The sequence below is a fragment of the Acinonyx jubatus genome, chromosome B3 (genome assembly GCF_027475565.1).
Source record: "Acinonyx jubatus isolate Ajub_Pintada_27869175 chromosome B3, VMU_Ajub_asm_v1.0, whole genome shotgun sequence".
In the NCBI taxonomy this organism is placed as follows: Eukaryota; Metazoa; Chordata; class Mammalia; order Carnivora; family Felidae; genus Acinonyx; species Acinonyx jubatus.
In genome coordinates this window covers 82746188-82763252 of record NC_069386.1, presented here as the reverse complement: position 1 = coordinate 82763252, position 17065 = coordinate 82746188, and the positions used below count along the sequence as shown (strand labels likewise).

Below are 17065 nucleotides of genomic sequence, written 5' to 3'. Positions count from 1 at the left end.
TGGTGCAATTGTAAATGGGATCAATTCTTTGATTTCTCTTTCTGCTGCTTCATTATTGGTGTATAGAAATGCATATGGGGGCGCCTGGGTGGCTCAATCAGTTAACCCTCCTACTTCAGCTCAGGTCTGTGAGTTCTGTGAGTTCGAGCCGCGCGTTGGGCTCTGTGCTGACAGCTCGGGGTCTGGAGCCTGCTTCAGATTCTGTGTCTCCCTGTCTCTCTGCCCCTCCCCTGTTCATGCTCTGTCTCTCTGTCTCAAAAATAAACAAACATTAAAAAAAATTAAGAAAACATAACCAGGTACAGTCAAAGGTGGACACATTAAATTGAGATTACAGGTATTAGAGCTAAAGAGAGTTTTCACATTTACAAAAATTAATGTATTTCTGTGGCTGTATTTACATTTAAATAAGAAATATATTTAAAAAAAAGATGCATACGATTTCTGTACCTTGATTATAAAAAAAATCCTCCTTGCCGATTTGGATGCCTTTTATTTCTTTTTGTTGTCTGATTGCTGAGGCTAGGACTTCCAACACTATGTTGAATAAATAATAGTGATGAGAGTGGACATCCCTGTCATGTTCCTGACCTTAGGGGCTTATCTTTCAGTTTTTCCCCATTGAGAATAATATTAGCAGTGAGTCTTTCTTATATGGCCTTTATGATCTTGAGATATGTTACTTCTATCCCTACTTTCTTAAGGAATTTTATCGAAGAAGGATTAGGGGCGCCTGAGTAGCTCAGTCAGGTAAGCATCCAACTTCAGCTCAGGTCATGATCTTGCTGTTCATGAGTTTGAGCTCCACGTCAAGCTCTTTGCTGACAGCTCAGAGCCTGGAGCCTGGTGGGGATTCTTTGTGTCTACCTGTCTCTGCCCCTCCCCCACTTTCACGAGCGCGCGCGCTCTCTCTCTCAAAAATAAACAAACATTAAAAAAAAAAGGATGCTATATTTTGTCAAATGCTTTTTCTGCATCTATTGAGAGGAATGTGTGGTTCTTATCCTTTCTTTCATTAATGTGATGTATCACATTGATTGATTTGCGAATATTGAACCAGTTCTGCGTCCCAGGAATAAATCCCACTTGATCGTGGTGAATAATTCTTTTAATGTATTGTTAGATCTGGTTTGCTAGTTTCTTGTTGAGAATTTTTGCATCCATGTTCATCAGGGAAATTGCTGTGTAGTTCTCCTTTTTAGTGGGTTCTTTGTCTGGTTTTGGAATCGCAGTAATGCTGGCCTCGTAGAATGAGTTTGGAAGTTTTCCTTCCATTTCTATTTGTTGGAATAGCTTCAAAAGAATATGTGTTAACTCCTTAAATGTTTGGTGGAATTCCCCTGGAAAGCTATCCAGGCCTGGACTCTTGTTTGTTGAGAGGTTTTTGATTACTGATTCAATTTCTTCACTGGTTATGGGTCTGTTCAAATTTTCTATTTCTTCCTGTTTCAGTTTTGGTAGTTTATATGTTTCTAGGAATTTGTCCATTGGGCAGTCTTCCAGATTGCCCAATTTATTGGCATATAATTGTTCATAATGTTCTCTTATTGTTGTTTGTATTTCTGTAGTATTGGTTGTGATCTCTCCTCTTTCATTCATGATTTTATTTATTTGGGTCCTTTCCTTTTTGTTTTTGATCAATCTGGCTAGGGGTTTATGTCATTCTGGCTAGGGGCTTATCAATTTTGTTAATTCTTTCAAAGAACCAGCTCCTGGTTTCATTGATCAGTTCTTCTGGTTTTTTGATTTCAAGATTGATTCCTGTTGTAATGTTTATTATTCCGTTTCTTCTGCTGGTTTGGGGCAGAATTTTTTGCTGTTCTTTTTCCAGCTCTTTTAGGTTTAAGATTAGATTGTGTATTTGAGACCTTTCTTCCTTCTCTAGGAAGGCCTGATTGCTATAACTTCCCTCTTACGACCTTTTTTGCTGCATCCCAAAGGATCTGGACTGTCATACTTTCATTTTCATTGGCTTCCATATGCTTTTTAATTTCCTCTTTAACTTCTTGGTTAACCCATTCATTCTTTAGTAGGATGTTCTTTTTTTTTTTTTTTAATGTTTATTTATTTTTGAGACAGAGGGAGACAGAGCATGAGTGGGGGAGGGGCAGAGAGAGAGGGAGACACAGAATCTGAAACAGGCTCCAGGCTCTGAGCTGTCAGCACAGAGCCTGACATAGGGTTCAACCCATGAACTGTGAGATCATGACCTGAACCGAAGTCGGATGCTTAACCGACTGAGCCACCTGGGCACCCCTTAAACATGTTGATATTAAAACAAACATAAATCTAGTATGGAGTACAAACTTCAAGTAATTTAACAAATGTCTTTGAGTTCATATATCATTTCCCCTAATTGCTTTATCAATAACGTTGTCTATCAGTGACCCATATTTAACAAATAAGAACACAAGGGCAAAAATCACACTGGAATTCAGATCTTTGTCCTGAACACTTTGTCCAGTGATCACTTTTTCACTAATACTGAAGTAAAAATTTAGCCATTACTTTATAATTTTATAACCCTAAGATTATAATTTATTCTAAGTTCTGTCCTTAAAAATATAAAAAGTGAGTTACTTAATATCCTTAAAGTTGCAAAAAATGTAGAAATATAAAAACATTATTTAGTATATATTTTTCTTTAATTGTATTTCCTACTTCAGTAGTATGTGGGAGTTATTTTCTTCCTGCTAATGAATACATTTTTAGTAGCTTTTAAACAAAAAATATGAACTTAGGTCCAAATAATTTGTGACACAAAAACCATAAATTCTATTATCCAAAAACAATTAGGAGCTTTTTAAATGAAACCACACAACATCCTAAAAGGCACTGGGATTCCTCCACTTCTAAACCACTGCTAAGCTGGAAAAAAAAAATCTGGTTTTATCAGGAATCTCAGAATTGAGTGTTCTCCAAAGTGGGAAGTATATAGTGCCATTTCAGGAAAAAGCTATTCAGCTCTCACCCCCAACATAATTAGGCTTCATATACTCTTCTAAGAAACCAAAACAAATACTGAAATCAAAATAAAAGATTACTTAAGGCTAATTATCATACATACAGGTTGTTTTAGTTCCTTGTTTTAAGCCCCCTTCTATAATGTTAACAAAGTAAAATTAATATTTTACTGCAAAGAAAATTTATGGCTAGGGATATGTAAAATATATTTTTGTCATTAGTTCTTACATAAATACTGCATAGTGCCATTACCCAAATGGCAGGAACATTTTATGCCTACATTTCACTTCTGTATTTACAAAGAGAATTTGCATGATTTACATAAATGTAACTATCAGTGAAGGTTTAACAATGGAAATGCAATCTAACATCCATAATATCTGATGTTTTACAGACAGCAATGAGCAACATAGAAGAGATGTATTTTTAAATACCTTTCATTTGAGTGACCTTATGTAAAATATAAAAGATCATTTAGAAGTTCTTGGTCTCCTAAGGAGATTTTCAAATGCACTTATAGAAATAGTGAGATCTTTAAGAAATATCTTCCGTGTCCACATCCTGTTGTAATTTCTGCACCATTTTTTCTTCCAATTGCTTTCCTTTGCCGGCAAGTTGGGCCCGGATAAGATGAATGTTTTGCTTGACTTCTTTGATGTCCTGAACTTTCTGTAATTCTTTATTTTTCTTTAATCTGTTCATTATAAATTTAGCTTGGTGTTTCTGTTTGATCTCTTCAACTCTCTTCATTGCATCAATAGTCTTACTCCATAGCTTTCGCTGGTATTTAACAGGTTCATTTCTACATTTTTCAAATTCAAATGAATTATCCACTGTAAGCTCTTTACCAGCTGCTTTACGGAATGCTTTAGTCCACCTGACCTTGCGAGGATTGCGCTTCTTTTTAAAGTTTTTATGACACTTGGATTTACAGAATCTGAACACCTTGCAATCGTTGCGGACAACATCATGCCGTGGCTGGGGTAAATGGGCCCCGAACAGAAATAACACTTCTCAATAGGCATGTTGAAACCACGTGAGTTCTCACAGACGAAACGCCGAACTTGAGCAGAAGTGATGCGACCCCTAGTAGGATGTTCTTTAATCTCCCAATTATTCATGGTCTTTCCAAATTTTTTCTTATGGTTGATTTCGAGTTTCATAGAGTTGTCTGAAAACCTGCAAGGTATGATCTCAATCTTTTTGTACTTGTTGAGGGCTGATATGTGTCCCAGTATGTGATCTATTCTGGAGAATGTTCCATGTGCACTCGAGAAGAGTGTGTATTCTGCTGCTTTTGGACGAAATGTTCTGAATATATCTGTTAAGTCCATCCAGTCTGGTGTGTCATTCAAAGCCATTGTTTCCTTGCTGATTTTGTTTCGATGATCTGTCCATTGCTGTAAGTGAGGTGTTGAAGACCCCTACTATTAAGGTATTATCAATGAGTTTCTTTATGTTTGTGATTAATTGATTTATGTATTTGGGTATTCCACATTGGGAACATAAATATTAACAATTTTTAGATCTTCTTGGTGTATAGACCCCCTTAATTATGATATAATGCCCTTCTTCACCCCTTGTTACAGTCTTCATTTTCAAATCTAGTTTGTCTGATATAAGTACGGTAGCATGATAGATGGTTCTCTGTCCCCTTTCTTTCAATCTGCAGGTGTCTTTAGGTCTAAAATGAGTCTCTTATAAGCAACATATAGATGGGTCTTGTTTTGTTATCCATTCTGTTGCGCTGTCTTTTTGATTGGAGCATTTAGTCCATTTACATTTAGAGTGAGTACTGAAAGATAGGAATTTAGTACCATTGTGTTCCCTTAGAGTTGGTGTTTCTGGTGATATTCTCTGGTCCTTTTTAATCTTTGTTGCTTTTGGTCTTTTTTGTTTTGTTGTGTCTTTTCTCCAAAGAGTCCCGCTTAAAATTTCTTGCAGGGCTGGTTTAGTGCTCATAAACTCCTTTAGTTTTTGTGTGTCTGGAAAACTCTCTCTTTGTATTTTGAATGACAGCCTTGCTGGATAAAGAATTCTTGGCTGCATATTTTCCCAGTTGAACACATTAAATATATCCTGCCACTCCTTTCTGGTCTGTCAAGTTTCTCTGGATAGGTCTGCTGCGTTCCTGATCTGTCTTCCCTTACAGGTTAAAGACTTTTTTTTTCTGTTCTTTGTATAATAATTGATTTTCCATCATATCCTAGATATTTTGGATATCATGCCAGGATCATTTTGATTATATCTCAGATATTTTGGATGTTATGCTAAGACTTTTGTTCCTATTCAAATTTTTTTATCAACAGGCGGTTTGTTGTCTTGCTTAGTTCTAACCTGTTGGTTCTGGCCTGCTTTTGTGGGCTGTGTCTGTGATAACAATTTGGTTTTCAGTGTTCTTGCAGTGTTTTCAACTTTGCCTTGTTCTCTAGTACTGTTGCAGTTCTTGTTCAATCTATGCTGGTGTCACCTGCATGGGGAAACACATTGGGCTGCCCTGTCTTGCTAGGCTGCCTTCCAATAGTGAGAATAGGAGACAAGCGATTCAGGACCTTGTTTGCTTTCCACCACTGAGCAGATGGCTAAGAGGTGCCAGACCTGGGTTTTTTTATGCCCCTGGGTAGAGGGTCCGAAGACTGTACAGTCTGCTGCTGGCCCAGGTGTGGAGTGGGCATTAGGGTTCCTTAGTAGGTCTCTGTTTGTCCCCTTTACCAGTCTTTGGCAAGAGATAACACACTTTTCTTAATACTTTTTTTTTTCCTCCTATGCCTGTTAGTGGTTCTGGTATTGGTTTCTCTGGTACCTAGTCCAAGCTACATGGAAGATGAAAAGAAAATCCAGGGAACTCACTGCAGTGACTGTTCTTAAGTCCTAAGGCCCCTAGACAGTTCACCTTCTTTCTAGCTTTCCAATTCCTATTTTATAATTGCCTGTTGAATTATTTCCAGGGTATTTAGTTGTAGTTAGAGGGGAGGAACAAAGGAAAGTGAGGAAAGTTGCCATCTTGTCTGGGACCAGAAGTCCCCTCAATAAATTTTCAAAATTTCAGTAGGGACTTCAGAGTAATACATGATATGAATGAATAATAGGTTATGTGTGTGTGTGTATAAAACCTTGTATTTATGCATTGTAAGTCATTAGATGTAAGAATATGGATAAGTTAAGGCTAGAGGTCGAAAGTCAGAATTCATGGAGAGGTGCCTGGAGGGCTCAGGTCATGATCTCTCGGTTTGCGAGTTCCAGTCCCATGTTGGGGACTCACGCTCCCTCACTCACACCCTGTCTCCCTCCCTCCCTCCCTCTCCCTCTCTCTCTCTCTCTCTCTCTCAAAAAATAAATGTTAAAAAAATTTTTTAATAAAAAAAGAAGCAATTCATGGACACAAAATAATTTGGACAGGCCCTTATTGCAAAAAGCTAGGTCATGCAGTTGAAAGGAACAGTATGAATGGGAAGGACTATGGAAAACAACTGGGGAGAGTTGCCTCTTTTGTTTTTGAAAGATAGAGTATGAGCAGTGTAGAGGCAGAGAGAAAGGGAGACACAGAGTCCAAAGCAGGCTCCAGGCTCTGAGCTGTAAGCACAGAGCAGGACGGCAAGGCCTGAACTTGTAAACTGCGAGATCATGACCTAAGCTGAAGTCGGACACTCAACTAAGCCACCCAGGCACCCCAAGATTTGCCTGTCTTGAGCAGAAATTATGTTAGGGGTAATAAGGATAGAAAATAGGATGGTTAGACTCTTGATATAGAGGGCCTTAAATATCTAGTAGAAGATTTGATAGGTTGAAAAGTAGAAAGACATCCAAAAATTGTAAGGGAAGCAAGTGATATGAAAGTGAGGTTTCAGTGAGATTAGTTTAAAATAGATGTACAAGGTATGTTATAGTAGGGGAACCAAGATCAAGGGGCTAGTCATGAGTTTGTCCTAGTATCTAAGTGTGAAGTGATGACTGTGGCTGAGGTGGTTGGAGTGGGAATAAAGAGGAAGTAGGTTTTACAAGCAAAAAAGGCAGGACTTGATACTGACCAGGTATAAAAAGTGGGGCTTGATTCGTAGACTATCAGTTTTGTTGACTTCTGTTTACTCATATATTTAGTTAAATATAGGTAGGAAATTTTTAAAGAATTAATGTTGACCTTTAGAGCAACTTTTCTTTCTCCACTCCCTTCCCACCTACATGTGTAATTTGAGAAAAACTTTACTGTCAAGCAACTAACACCTTTCTTTAATCTTTTTCCAAGCATAATACTGTTACCACACATTCTGAAATAGCTATTATACATGTTAAAAGATGTCAGCCTCACCAGTAATTAAGGAAATGCAAATTAAAACAATAAAGTTTGTATGGTAATATTTACTGCTGCAGGGTTTAATGAACACATATTCTTTTCTGTTAAAGTAAATTGGTGTTATCTTTCAGGAAAGAAATTTGACAATACGTAGCAAGAGCCTTTAAAATGTTTAAGTACTTCTAGTTCTAACCATTTACAATAAGCAAATAATCAGAAATGCAAGAGAAGATGAATGCCAAAATGTCAGTTGCAGTGTCCTTAATTTTTCATAGTTAGAGCTATATCTAAATGTGCATTAGAAGTGAATGGTTAAATAAATACACAATGGTGGAATATTGCACAGCCTTTAGAAATGATGTTTTAAGGAATTCCACTTTAATAACAGAGTAAATAGTTAACGATATAACGTGAAGTTCAGATTTACACACTTCAGTAATATCCTATCATATCATGCTTTTTTAACCTGTCTTATAGCCATTATTAGGGCAAAATGTTTTGCTCTTCTTTTCATAAGTTATTTGCCAACCACTACAGATACTAAGACTAATTTTAGCCTTCTTGAACTAAAAATTTCCATAGTGCTCGATAATATTAGCTATAATTATTGAACCTCTTAAGAACTTTCTTCCTGGAAAAATATACATATTTATGTATACAACCGAGCATACAGCTTTAGGCCCTTTAAGGACCACATAAGTCCCATATGTAGATCCTCTTTAGGGCCACACTGAAGAATTACTGCTTGGGGCCCCTGAGTGGCTCAGTCAGTTTAAGTCTGACTCTCAGTTTCGGCTCAGGTCAGGATCTCAGTTCATGAGTTCAAGCCCCACATCAGGCTCCATGCTAACAGCACAGAGCCTGCTTGGGATGCTGTCTCTCTCCCTGTCTCTGCCCTTCCCCTGCTTGTGCTCTCTCTCTCTCTCTCAAAACAAATAAACTTAAAAAAAAAAAAAAAGGAATCATTGCTGTAACTGAAAAAATCTCTCTTTACCCTTGAATGTGGTTGAATCAGAGTTTGTTCAGGGTAAGAGGTGCCAGTTCTCTTTTTCACTTGGTATCCTTGGTATTGGGGTTAAACAAATGCCGTCTTCATTCATAACTACCTTTTTTAAATGACTGAATTTAATACACCTTTTCATAGTATCTCTCAACTGGTAATGCTCACATTAATTGAAGTATTGACTCTCAAATAAACATACTTCACCAGAGAGACAGCTGGAAATCGATTGTGATGGCTTAGAATTTGCAGCCATTCCCATCCGTCATTGTTCCAGCTTCCTTGATCTTTACATATGACTATTGAAGACACTCTTTGGCCTCCACTGCCACCATCGCTTCCAAATTTATTAATCACCCAGTAGCAGTAGTAATCAGGGCCCTAGCCTCCACAATGTGATAGAAGAAGAGAATAAACGAAGGTAGCCATGGATTAGAGAACTAGATTGGCAATGTGAGTTCCAAGGCTATATTTAAAGGGTTTTGTTGAACAAGTCCAGAAGACAGCAAGCAGATGGCAAAAGATATGGCTGCCACATCATATGGAGAACTGGTCAGAGGTGGGGAGAAGAGAAGATTATGGTAGCGATAGGAGAACTGTTACTAGCCAGCTGCCTTCTTTGCTATGATGTAGTAATTAAGAGTTCAGACTAAGCCCTGCATTTAAACCCCAACTCCACCTTTTGGCCAGTATGACTGAGGCAAGTAACTGAACCTCTGACCTCATATTTTCATTGTTTTTGTTACAAAATAGAAATAATCATCGTTACCACCTATAGGATTTTTAGGATTAAATGATAGTGTGTGAAAAGCACCAAGTCTAGCATGCCTCAAGTGTTCATTCAGTAAATGTTGTATAGCGTTAAAGGTGATGATTCCTCTCAGAAAAAATGAGTTAATGTTATAGAGAGTCAGATTCTGGCTCAGCATGAGGAAGGAATTCTGTCCCTGAATACGTTCAAGCAAAGACTAAACAACTATCGTGTGTGTGTGTGTGTGTGTGTGTGTGTGTGTGTGTGTGTGTGTCTGTGTGTCTGTGTGTGTCTGTGTATGCATATGTATATATCAGAGATGCATAGATGGATGGGCCATTTGGTAATAGGTCATAGTCTAAGTTCCTTTTTCACTGTAAGACTTTTTTTTAATTTATTTTGAGAGAGAGAAGCATGCAGGTACATGAGCAGGGAAAGGGCAGAGAGAGGGAGAAAGGGAGAGAGAGAAAATCCTCAACAGGCTCCATGACTCGGGGCTCCGTCTCACGAGCCGAAATCAACAGTCAAGACACTTAACTGACTGAACCACCCAGGAGTCTCTGGGCTGCCTTTTATAAGGCAGACCCACATGAAAACTATGTTTTATTAATATGGTTGCTTATGTTACAGAATTAAATCCAAAGAAGTTGGGACAGGAAATATCTTAGTTTAACATAATGAGACTTTTTTTGGCTTTTCTAGTGATACCATTTACAAATTGAGACAACCTGCTAAGGATCACTGGTGGGAGTGATATTATTAGAATTAATGTGAGTCATAGAGACTCCCAGACAGTGTTCTATCTAGGAGGGAAGGAAGCTAAGCAGATGTTAGATATTAATTGACACCTTGAGAAAACTCAGATTTTACAAATACAATTAAAAAGGCCAATTTTTTGAAAAACACATATCAGATGCTGTTTAAGTTCCACCTAAAAGAGTTTGGAATGAATTTTAATAGTATTTTTGTTTCTCTATAATTTTATGTTTTGTCTCCTTCTAGAAATAACTTTAAGCAACAGCTTAGAACATTATGCTAGATAGGTGAGGAAAGAAAAAAAGCTCAAAGACCTTCTCACATCAGTTCAGCAAACTGAATCTTTGTATTACTGTTGCTCAGTGAGAAGTTATGCAGAGAAAGATCCTTTGTGTGTAAGGCACCGAATAATACAGTGAAAAAGAAGAGTATCTTTATTTAGAATCAGAAAACCTCCGCTTATTTCCTTATGCTGCCATTGGCCTGCTTTGTAACTTTTAATTGTTATTAGTGACAGGATAATAGCATTCTGAACCAACACAAGAATTATTTTTTTGTTTAAGAACAAATCATGAGCTTACTTACAAACAGCCCACAATTCGGGGGCAGGGAATGTGGAGACAGATGACATTAACCTTCAGGATCTCCGTGTTTTCCTTCTACAGCTATTTTGAAACAGACCCTTTGGCATGCTTTTACTCTAGTAAGAGTTCAGTATAAGAAAGTCTTTTAAGAGAAAGGTAAAATATTTTCATTAGTAGTACTTTCCAGTCTACATTTGGCATCCCAAGTGGTAGCTAACTTTATGAGTATTTTACTTTCAGATAAGTCACATTCTATTTAAAATTACATATGAGCTGCTTGGAAATAATACTTTTTTAGAACCAGAAAATATTAAACATGCCTAAAAGTAGAAACAACTGAACAATAAACACCCCTTTTATACCCTCACCTAGATTCATCAGCTGTCAATCTCTTAACTAGACCTTCCCCATCTTTATTGCTACACATACTCTCCCTTACCTCATCTACCCCTCCACTTTTTGCCAGATCATCCAGAAGTAGGCCATAGCCATCAGAAATATTTTCTTTTGGGGCATCTGGGTGGCTCAGTTGGTTGAGTGTCTGACATCGGCTCAGATCATGATCTTGAGGTTCGTGAGTTTGAGCCCTGCATCGGGCTTACTGCTGTCAGGACAGAGCCCTCTTCGGATCCTCTCTCCCTCCCTCTCTCTCTCTCCCTCTCAAAAAAGAAATATGCTTTTTTTTTTTTTAGGTAAGCTCTACACCCCAACAAGGGACTCAAACTCATGACCACAAGATCAAGATTTGCATGTTCCACCAACTGAGCCAGCCACTCACCCCCAGAAATACAGTTTTAATGATAATTTTACCTGCTGCTCAAATGCAGCAGAGCATCACGGTCATTGTTAAGTTTATTACATAGTTGGTGTCAGCCATTAGTGCTTATTATCTTAAGGCTTAGGTACATTTTGTTGGAGGCAGGGATACTCAGTTTAGTTATCTTCTTAGCAGTCTCTGTGATCCTCCTACACTAAGATCTGTATGGTCTGAGAAGGAATATTTAACCACTTGCTGGTGAGTTTAAGACCCTAAAAAACTAATGGCAGTGCTATTTTCGAGTAAAAATAGTTTAAATACTACATATTATTCATGTGTTTACTTATTTTAATGTTTATTTTTAAGAGACAGAGAGAGCACAAGCAGGGGAGGGGCAGAGAGAGACACAGAATTCTTAGCAGGCTTAAGGCTCTGAGCTGTCAGCACAGAGCCTGATGCACGGCTCTAACTCATGGACCAAGAGATAATGACCTGAGCTGAAGTCAGACTCTTAACCAACTGAGCTACCCAGGTGCCCTTAAAATGTTATATATATTTTAAATTCCTTTGTTCTTCTTGAACAGGCTGAAATAGTCAAGTTTTGTATTTTCAAACAATTTGGGAAAAAGAAAAATTCACTATTTGAAATGGAACGTTTATTAGAATTTGAATATTTCATTGGTTAGAAGGCTTATTGTTATAAATTGATGCTTTCTGATGAAAAATATGTCCATTGTATTAATTTAGGTATGACCAAAACCATAAAAGATATTTCTTTTTTTTTTTTTTCCCCAGGAGATTTTGATGAGTTCACTCAAGATAATAATGACATTATGTTGAAAAACATAGCAGAAGACCTTCGGAATTGCTTACCTCTAGAAACCATGCTTTCCTCAGAACATCTAGCACTCCAAAAAGTAAATACATTAAATTAATTTACTTTCAGTGCTATTTGAGGATACTCCTATTCTTCCCTAATCCCACAGCCTCTCTGGTCTAATTTGTCCTGAATTCTGCTTTAAACAGTATTTCATTTGGTTCTTCAGCCATGTCCCTAATTCTTTTGAGTCTGTAACCCTCTGCCTCCCATTCATTCAACAAATATTTTATGAGGGCATCCTGTTTGCCAAGCACTTAACCCATCCCCACCCCCCTACAGAACAAGGCCCAACCATAATCTGGTCCTGCCTACATCATTGTCCTGGTTTTCTGTTTCCTGTTCCATTTCCCTCACTTTTATCAAAGGTGAAATTCATCTTTTTGTTTCCTTCTCCTGCTTTTGCACTGTACAATTTTTGCTTATTCAGTTCCTTTATTCCTAAAATAAGTCCCATGTTTCTTATCCAGACAACCCTCTCATTCAAGTCCCTTCAGATCTCAACTCTTATGGGGTACATATGCTAGGAATATTGTTTCCTAAAGCAAAGCTAATAATAATCCTTCTCCCACTAATCTGAAAACAGCAACTCTCTATGTGGTTTTTCAGCATGCAAGTTTCTAAGCAGAAGAACTAAATCCCATAAATTTTTGATAGTGCTGTGCACATTGTGAACACTTAGCAAATCTTAGTAAACATCCAGTCATTCAGAGTGGATTCTCAAAGGTGGAAAGTAGTGAATAGTATAAAAACTGAGAGAGTATTTGTAATATAGTTTGGATGTTATTAATAAGACAGTACTGTATCAGTGGCATGATATACCAAAATATATGAAACAAGGGAAAAGTATATTCATTGCCTGTAATCATTGACCCATAATCCCTTATTCTGACAAATGATTTTTATCTTCCTTTGTTTCTTTCTGGTCCCTGTGTTATGTTCATACATTTTACACACATATAACAGATTCATGTATGTGTAGGTATAGATATAATTTTGTAGGTCTCTAAGTAAATAGGTTGATTCTTTATTATAGTTAAGGTAAAAAGAATCAGACATTTTTTCTTTGTAGCCACTTGCTATTATATCATGTTTTGCCAGTATTAATAAAGGGTTATTAATTGTCAGCAAGAAATTTTACTAACATCTTTATTATTTGAAAACTTTGTCTCTGGGCTAAGATTACTTGCTAAGTATTTTGATGGGTAGTCACTGACATGTAGGACTCAGAAGAACGTGGTATTAGTTTTAGTTTCAATTCTTTCTTATGGTCGTTTTCTTTGGAGAAATCTGAGTATCAGTTTCTTTGTCTGTAAAATAAACTACTTAGGATGGACAGGATGGTCTCAAAATACTCCTTTAACTCAAATTTTATATATTTCTCATGGCCATGTTTTATATCATTTTGCATCAACTTAAAAGTTTCTAATTGTCTCAGAAATAAAATGAAAGAAGAACAGGGTTGCCCTTCAATAAGTGAAACTTGTCTTTCTGTGCCTTGTTGTTGCTCTCAGATTTTTAGCATATGAACCACTGATGTTTTGCCTTATTTAGCAATAAAAAGAGACTCCTTTGTACTTTGTTTCTTTTGAAGTTCTTCTTCTCTCCACCAGATACAGCAGCAGCCAGAACCCACAGTTCACGTTGATGCATTCCTTTATGATGAAGACTTTATTGATTCATTATGTGAGGAAGGAAAAATGAGCAGAAACTACTGTATGGTGTGTGGCTCACACCAGACTGCACCTTTAGGTGGGCATTCAACTATGCAAACCTGATGATTTTGTGTCTTTTCTTTACATTTCATGAGAATACAGATTCTTTTTTTTTAATTAATTTTATTTTATTTATTTTTGAAAGAGCACTTGTGAGCAGGGGAGGGTCAGAGAGAGGGAGAGAGAGAATCCCAAGCAGCCTTCACTGTCAGCACAGAGCCTGACATGGGGCTTGATCCCACCAACTGTGAGACCATGACCTGAGCCGAATCAAGAATCAGACGCTTAATCAACTAAGCCACCCAGTTGCCCGAGTATGCAAACTCTTGACCAAGGCATTCAATGGTTTTTGAAAGAAAAAGGCCAACCTCCAACATAGCCATTAGCAATTATTGAAGTTTAGGGAGGCAAAATAGAAATCTAACCCAGGAAAGTTAGGCCACTTAATGCCTCCAGGGAGGGTCTCTCTGCTTTTCACAGAAGTGACTTTTCAGGTCCAGAAACTAATCAGAAATAACTGAGTACAGGGAAACCAACTTATACTTTCCAAACTTACAAGAAATTCATAGATAAACCATAATGCTAATTCATTTACAATGAGAACTATAACTGCAGGGGGGCTGAAATGTTCTTATAAAAGCATCTACTTGAGAAGTCAGATAGGGGCACCTGGGTGGCTCAGTTGGTTGGGCGTCCGAATTCGGCTAAGGTCATGATATCACAGTTCACGAGTTTCAGCCCCACGTCGGGCTCTGTGCTGACAGCTCAAAGCCTGGAGCCTCCTTCGAGTTCTATGTCTCCCTCTCTCTCTCTGTCTCTTCCTTGCGCTCTCTCTGTCTCTCTCTTTCCCTCAGAAATAAACAAACATTAAAAAAAAAAAAAAGATAGTAACCAGATATTGTTGGATGGGCATGGATTCAGAGGACAGAGATAGATAATCTTGGGAGCACCTGGGTGTCACAGTTGATTAAGCATTCAACTTCGACTCAGGTCATGATCTCACCGTTCATGAGTTTGAGCCCCTCATGGGGCTCTGTGCTGACAGCTCAGAGCCTGGAGCCTGCTTTGGATTCTGTCTCCCCTTTTGTCTCTCTGCCCCTCCCCCACTCACACTGGCTGGCTGGCTGTCTCTCTCTCTCTCTCTCTCTCTCTCTCAAATGTAAATAAACATTTAAAAAAAATTTTAGGGGCACCTGGGTGGCTCAATCGATCAAGTGTCCAACTTCAGCTCAAGTCATGATCTTATGGTTCGTGGGTTCAAGCCCTGCATTGGGCTCTGTGAGGACAGCTCAGAGCCTGGACCCTGCTTTGGATTCTGTGTCTCCCTCTCACTCTCTGCCCCTTCCCCACTCACATTCTCTCTCTCTCTCAAAAATAAATAAACATTAAAAAAAACTTTTTTTTTTTTTTTTCTTAAAAAGATGATCTTGAGAAAGAGTTTATTCAGGCCATGATTTGACCTAGTGAAACATCTCCAGTCCATAAGAGAGTACAGCTCTAGTGACAGAAAGTCTCTTGCATCTCTGCCCCTAAGATGCAACACTTATGTCTCAAATGGGAAGCTAGACTAACCCCATGCTGCTAATGTGCTAACTCTTCTGTTAATATATTCTTTGTTCAAATTGGATATGATCATGTAGGCTGTTGCTTTAGACATGCTATTTCAATCTTCCTGGTCACTTAGATTTAGTTATTGCTTATAGTGGCCTACCCCTCCAGGTAAGTAATCTTGTGTTGATATTACTGATCTCAGATAATATCATTGTCAAAAGTTGACTACTACCAAATTTGTAATGTGCTGCTAATACAAATATATTGTCTCTATATTATAATGGGGAATTAAACTTCCCTGATTTACTTGTTTAAGATTCTATTTTTAGATAGTACTCACAATTTCCATTTGAGATAGTTAAAATTCAAGAATAGAAAAGGACTTAGATAAGAACCATAAAAGGAAAACTAAAAAGTGAATTACAACTATAATACCATATCAGATCTGATTTGCAGAAGTCTAAAGAAGAGATATGTTTGACACATAGAAATTTGAAAATTACAAAGCATTTTGTGGGAAAATAGATGCATTTTCCCATAGAAACCAGGTTGTAAATAGTGACTAGGTGTGCAGGCCAGCCCATATAACTACAGTGAATCTGAAAAAACTATCATCTTGTGGAACTCTCCTTCTATGAAAAGGGGCTTGTCTAGCTGTAAGACACTAATGATGATTCTGTAACCCAAGGCAGAAGCACTAATGTGACAAAGAGGGTAGTGAGGATGAGGATTCTAGGCAAAAAAGGATAGTAGTGGTCAAACGCTTTATTTCCTTCCAAGGGATTAGCCTGCCTGCTTCCCATTTTCTTTGCCACCATCTATTACTTTATAGCCAAAGTATCTCCCCTTCCTACCATTGTATTATGTAGAACATAATATAGCAAGTCTTTAAAAAATATACTCAGGCTCTTCCAGATACTTGATTACACAAACAATGGAGTGAGATGAGCTAGGAGGCTTGTAACAGTTAAAAAATTGTAGCAATTAAACTCAGAAACAAAAATAATTTATGGGAATGTCTTTGCCTCCCCTCATACCATCCTCCTCCTGCACTCCACAACACATTTTAGGTTGGTCAGGGCTGCCACACTGCACAACTCCAGAGATGGTCATTCATTTGATAGTGTGTGTTCTATGCAGTAGTGTGTGGCTGTTCTGTGGTTGCTCTGGGATAAGGGGAGAAAGCCAGATGGTATGGGAGTTAGGAAGCATCCTACAGAATAAGAGTCCTAGGGAAAAGAAGGGAAAAACCAAGGACAAGGAAGTGAGGGGCACAGGGATAGGGACAGGTTGCTAAGTAGCTGTTCCCTAAATGTCAGAGACTTCATGTTTATTCTTCTCTAATACAGGTCAGAGTGAATGAATACAAAATTATCACATTAATTTTTTCTAAATAACCTCTGAATGGCCTTTGTTGATGAAGAGAAAAACATGAAATATACTTTATAGGGGCACCTGGGTGGCTCAATCTATTGGGCATCCAACTTCAGCTCAGGTCATAATCTCACCATTTGTGGGTTCGCACCCCACGTCGGGCTCTGTGCTGACAGCTCGGAGCCTGGAGCCTGCTTCAGATCCTGTGTCTCCATCTCTCTCCGCCCCTCCCTTCCTCCTTCTCTCTCTCTCTCTCTCTTTCTCTCTCTCTCTCTCTCTCTCTCTCTCTCTCTCTCTCTGTCTCAAAAATAAACATTTTAAAAAATTACAAAAGAGGGGTGCCTGGGTGGTTCAGTCGGTTAAGCGTCCAACTTTGGCTCAGGTCATGATCTCACAGTTCGTGAGTTCAAGCCCCTCATCAGGCTTTGTGCTGACAGCTCAGAGC

The 17065-nt window shown here is 38.1% G+C and overlaps 1 protein-coding gene and 1 pseudogene across 6 annotated transcripts in view; one reads left to right on the top strand and one right to left on the bottom strand.

The window, feature by feature from the left end:
• Window positions 1-17065, top strand: part of LOC106987102 (uncharacterized) — a 50606-nt gene that overhangs the window by 8469 nt on the left and 25072 nt on the right. For all 6 annotated transcript variants that reach the window (XR_008299362.1, XM_027065584.2, XM_027065583.2 and 3 more), the window contains exons 2-3: window positions 11899-12020; window positions 13594-13732. Coding sequence is in view for 5 of the 6 variants with exons in the window: in XM_027065584.2 (XP_026921385.1) it covers window positions 11899-12020; window positions 13594-13732 (261 nt within the window). In the remaining variant the exon portion in view is untranslated. The remainder of the gene's footprint in view (window positions 1-11898; window positions 12021-13593; window positions 13733-17065) is intronic.
• LOC106987104 (probable ribosome biogenesis protein RLP24) lies at window positions 2083-4100 on the bottom strand (annotated as a pseudogene).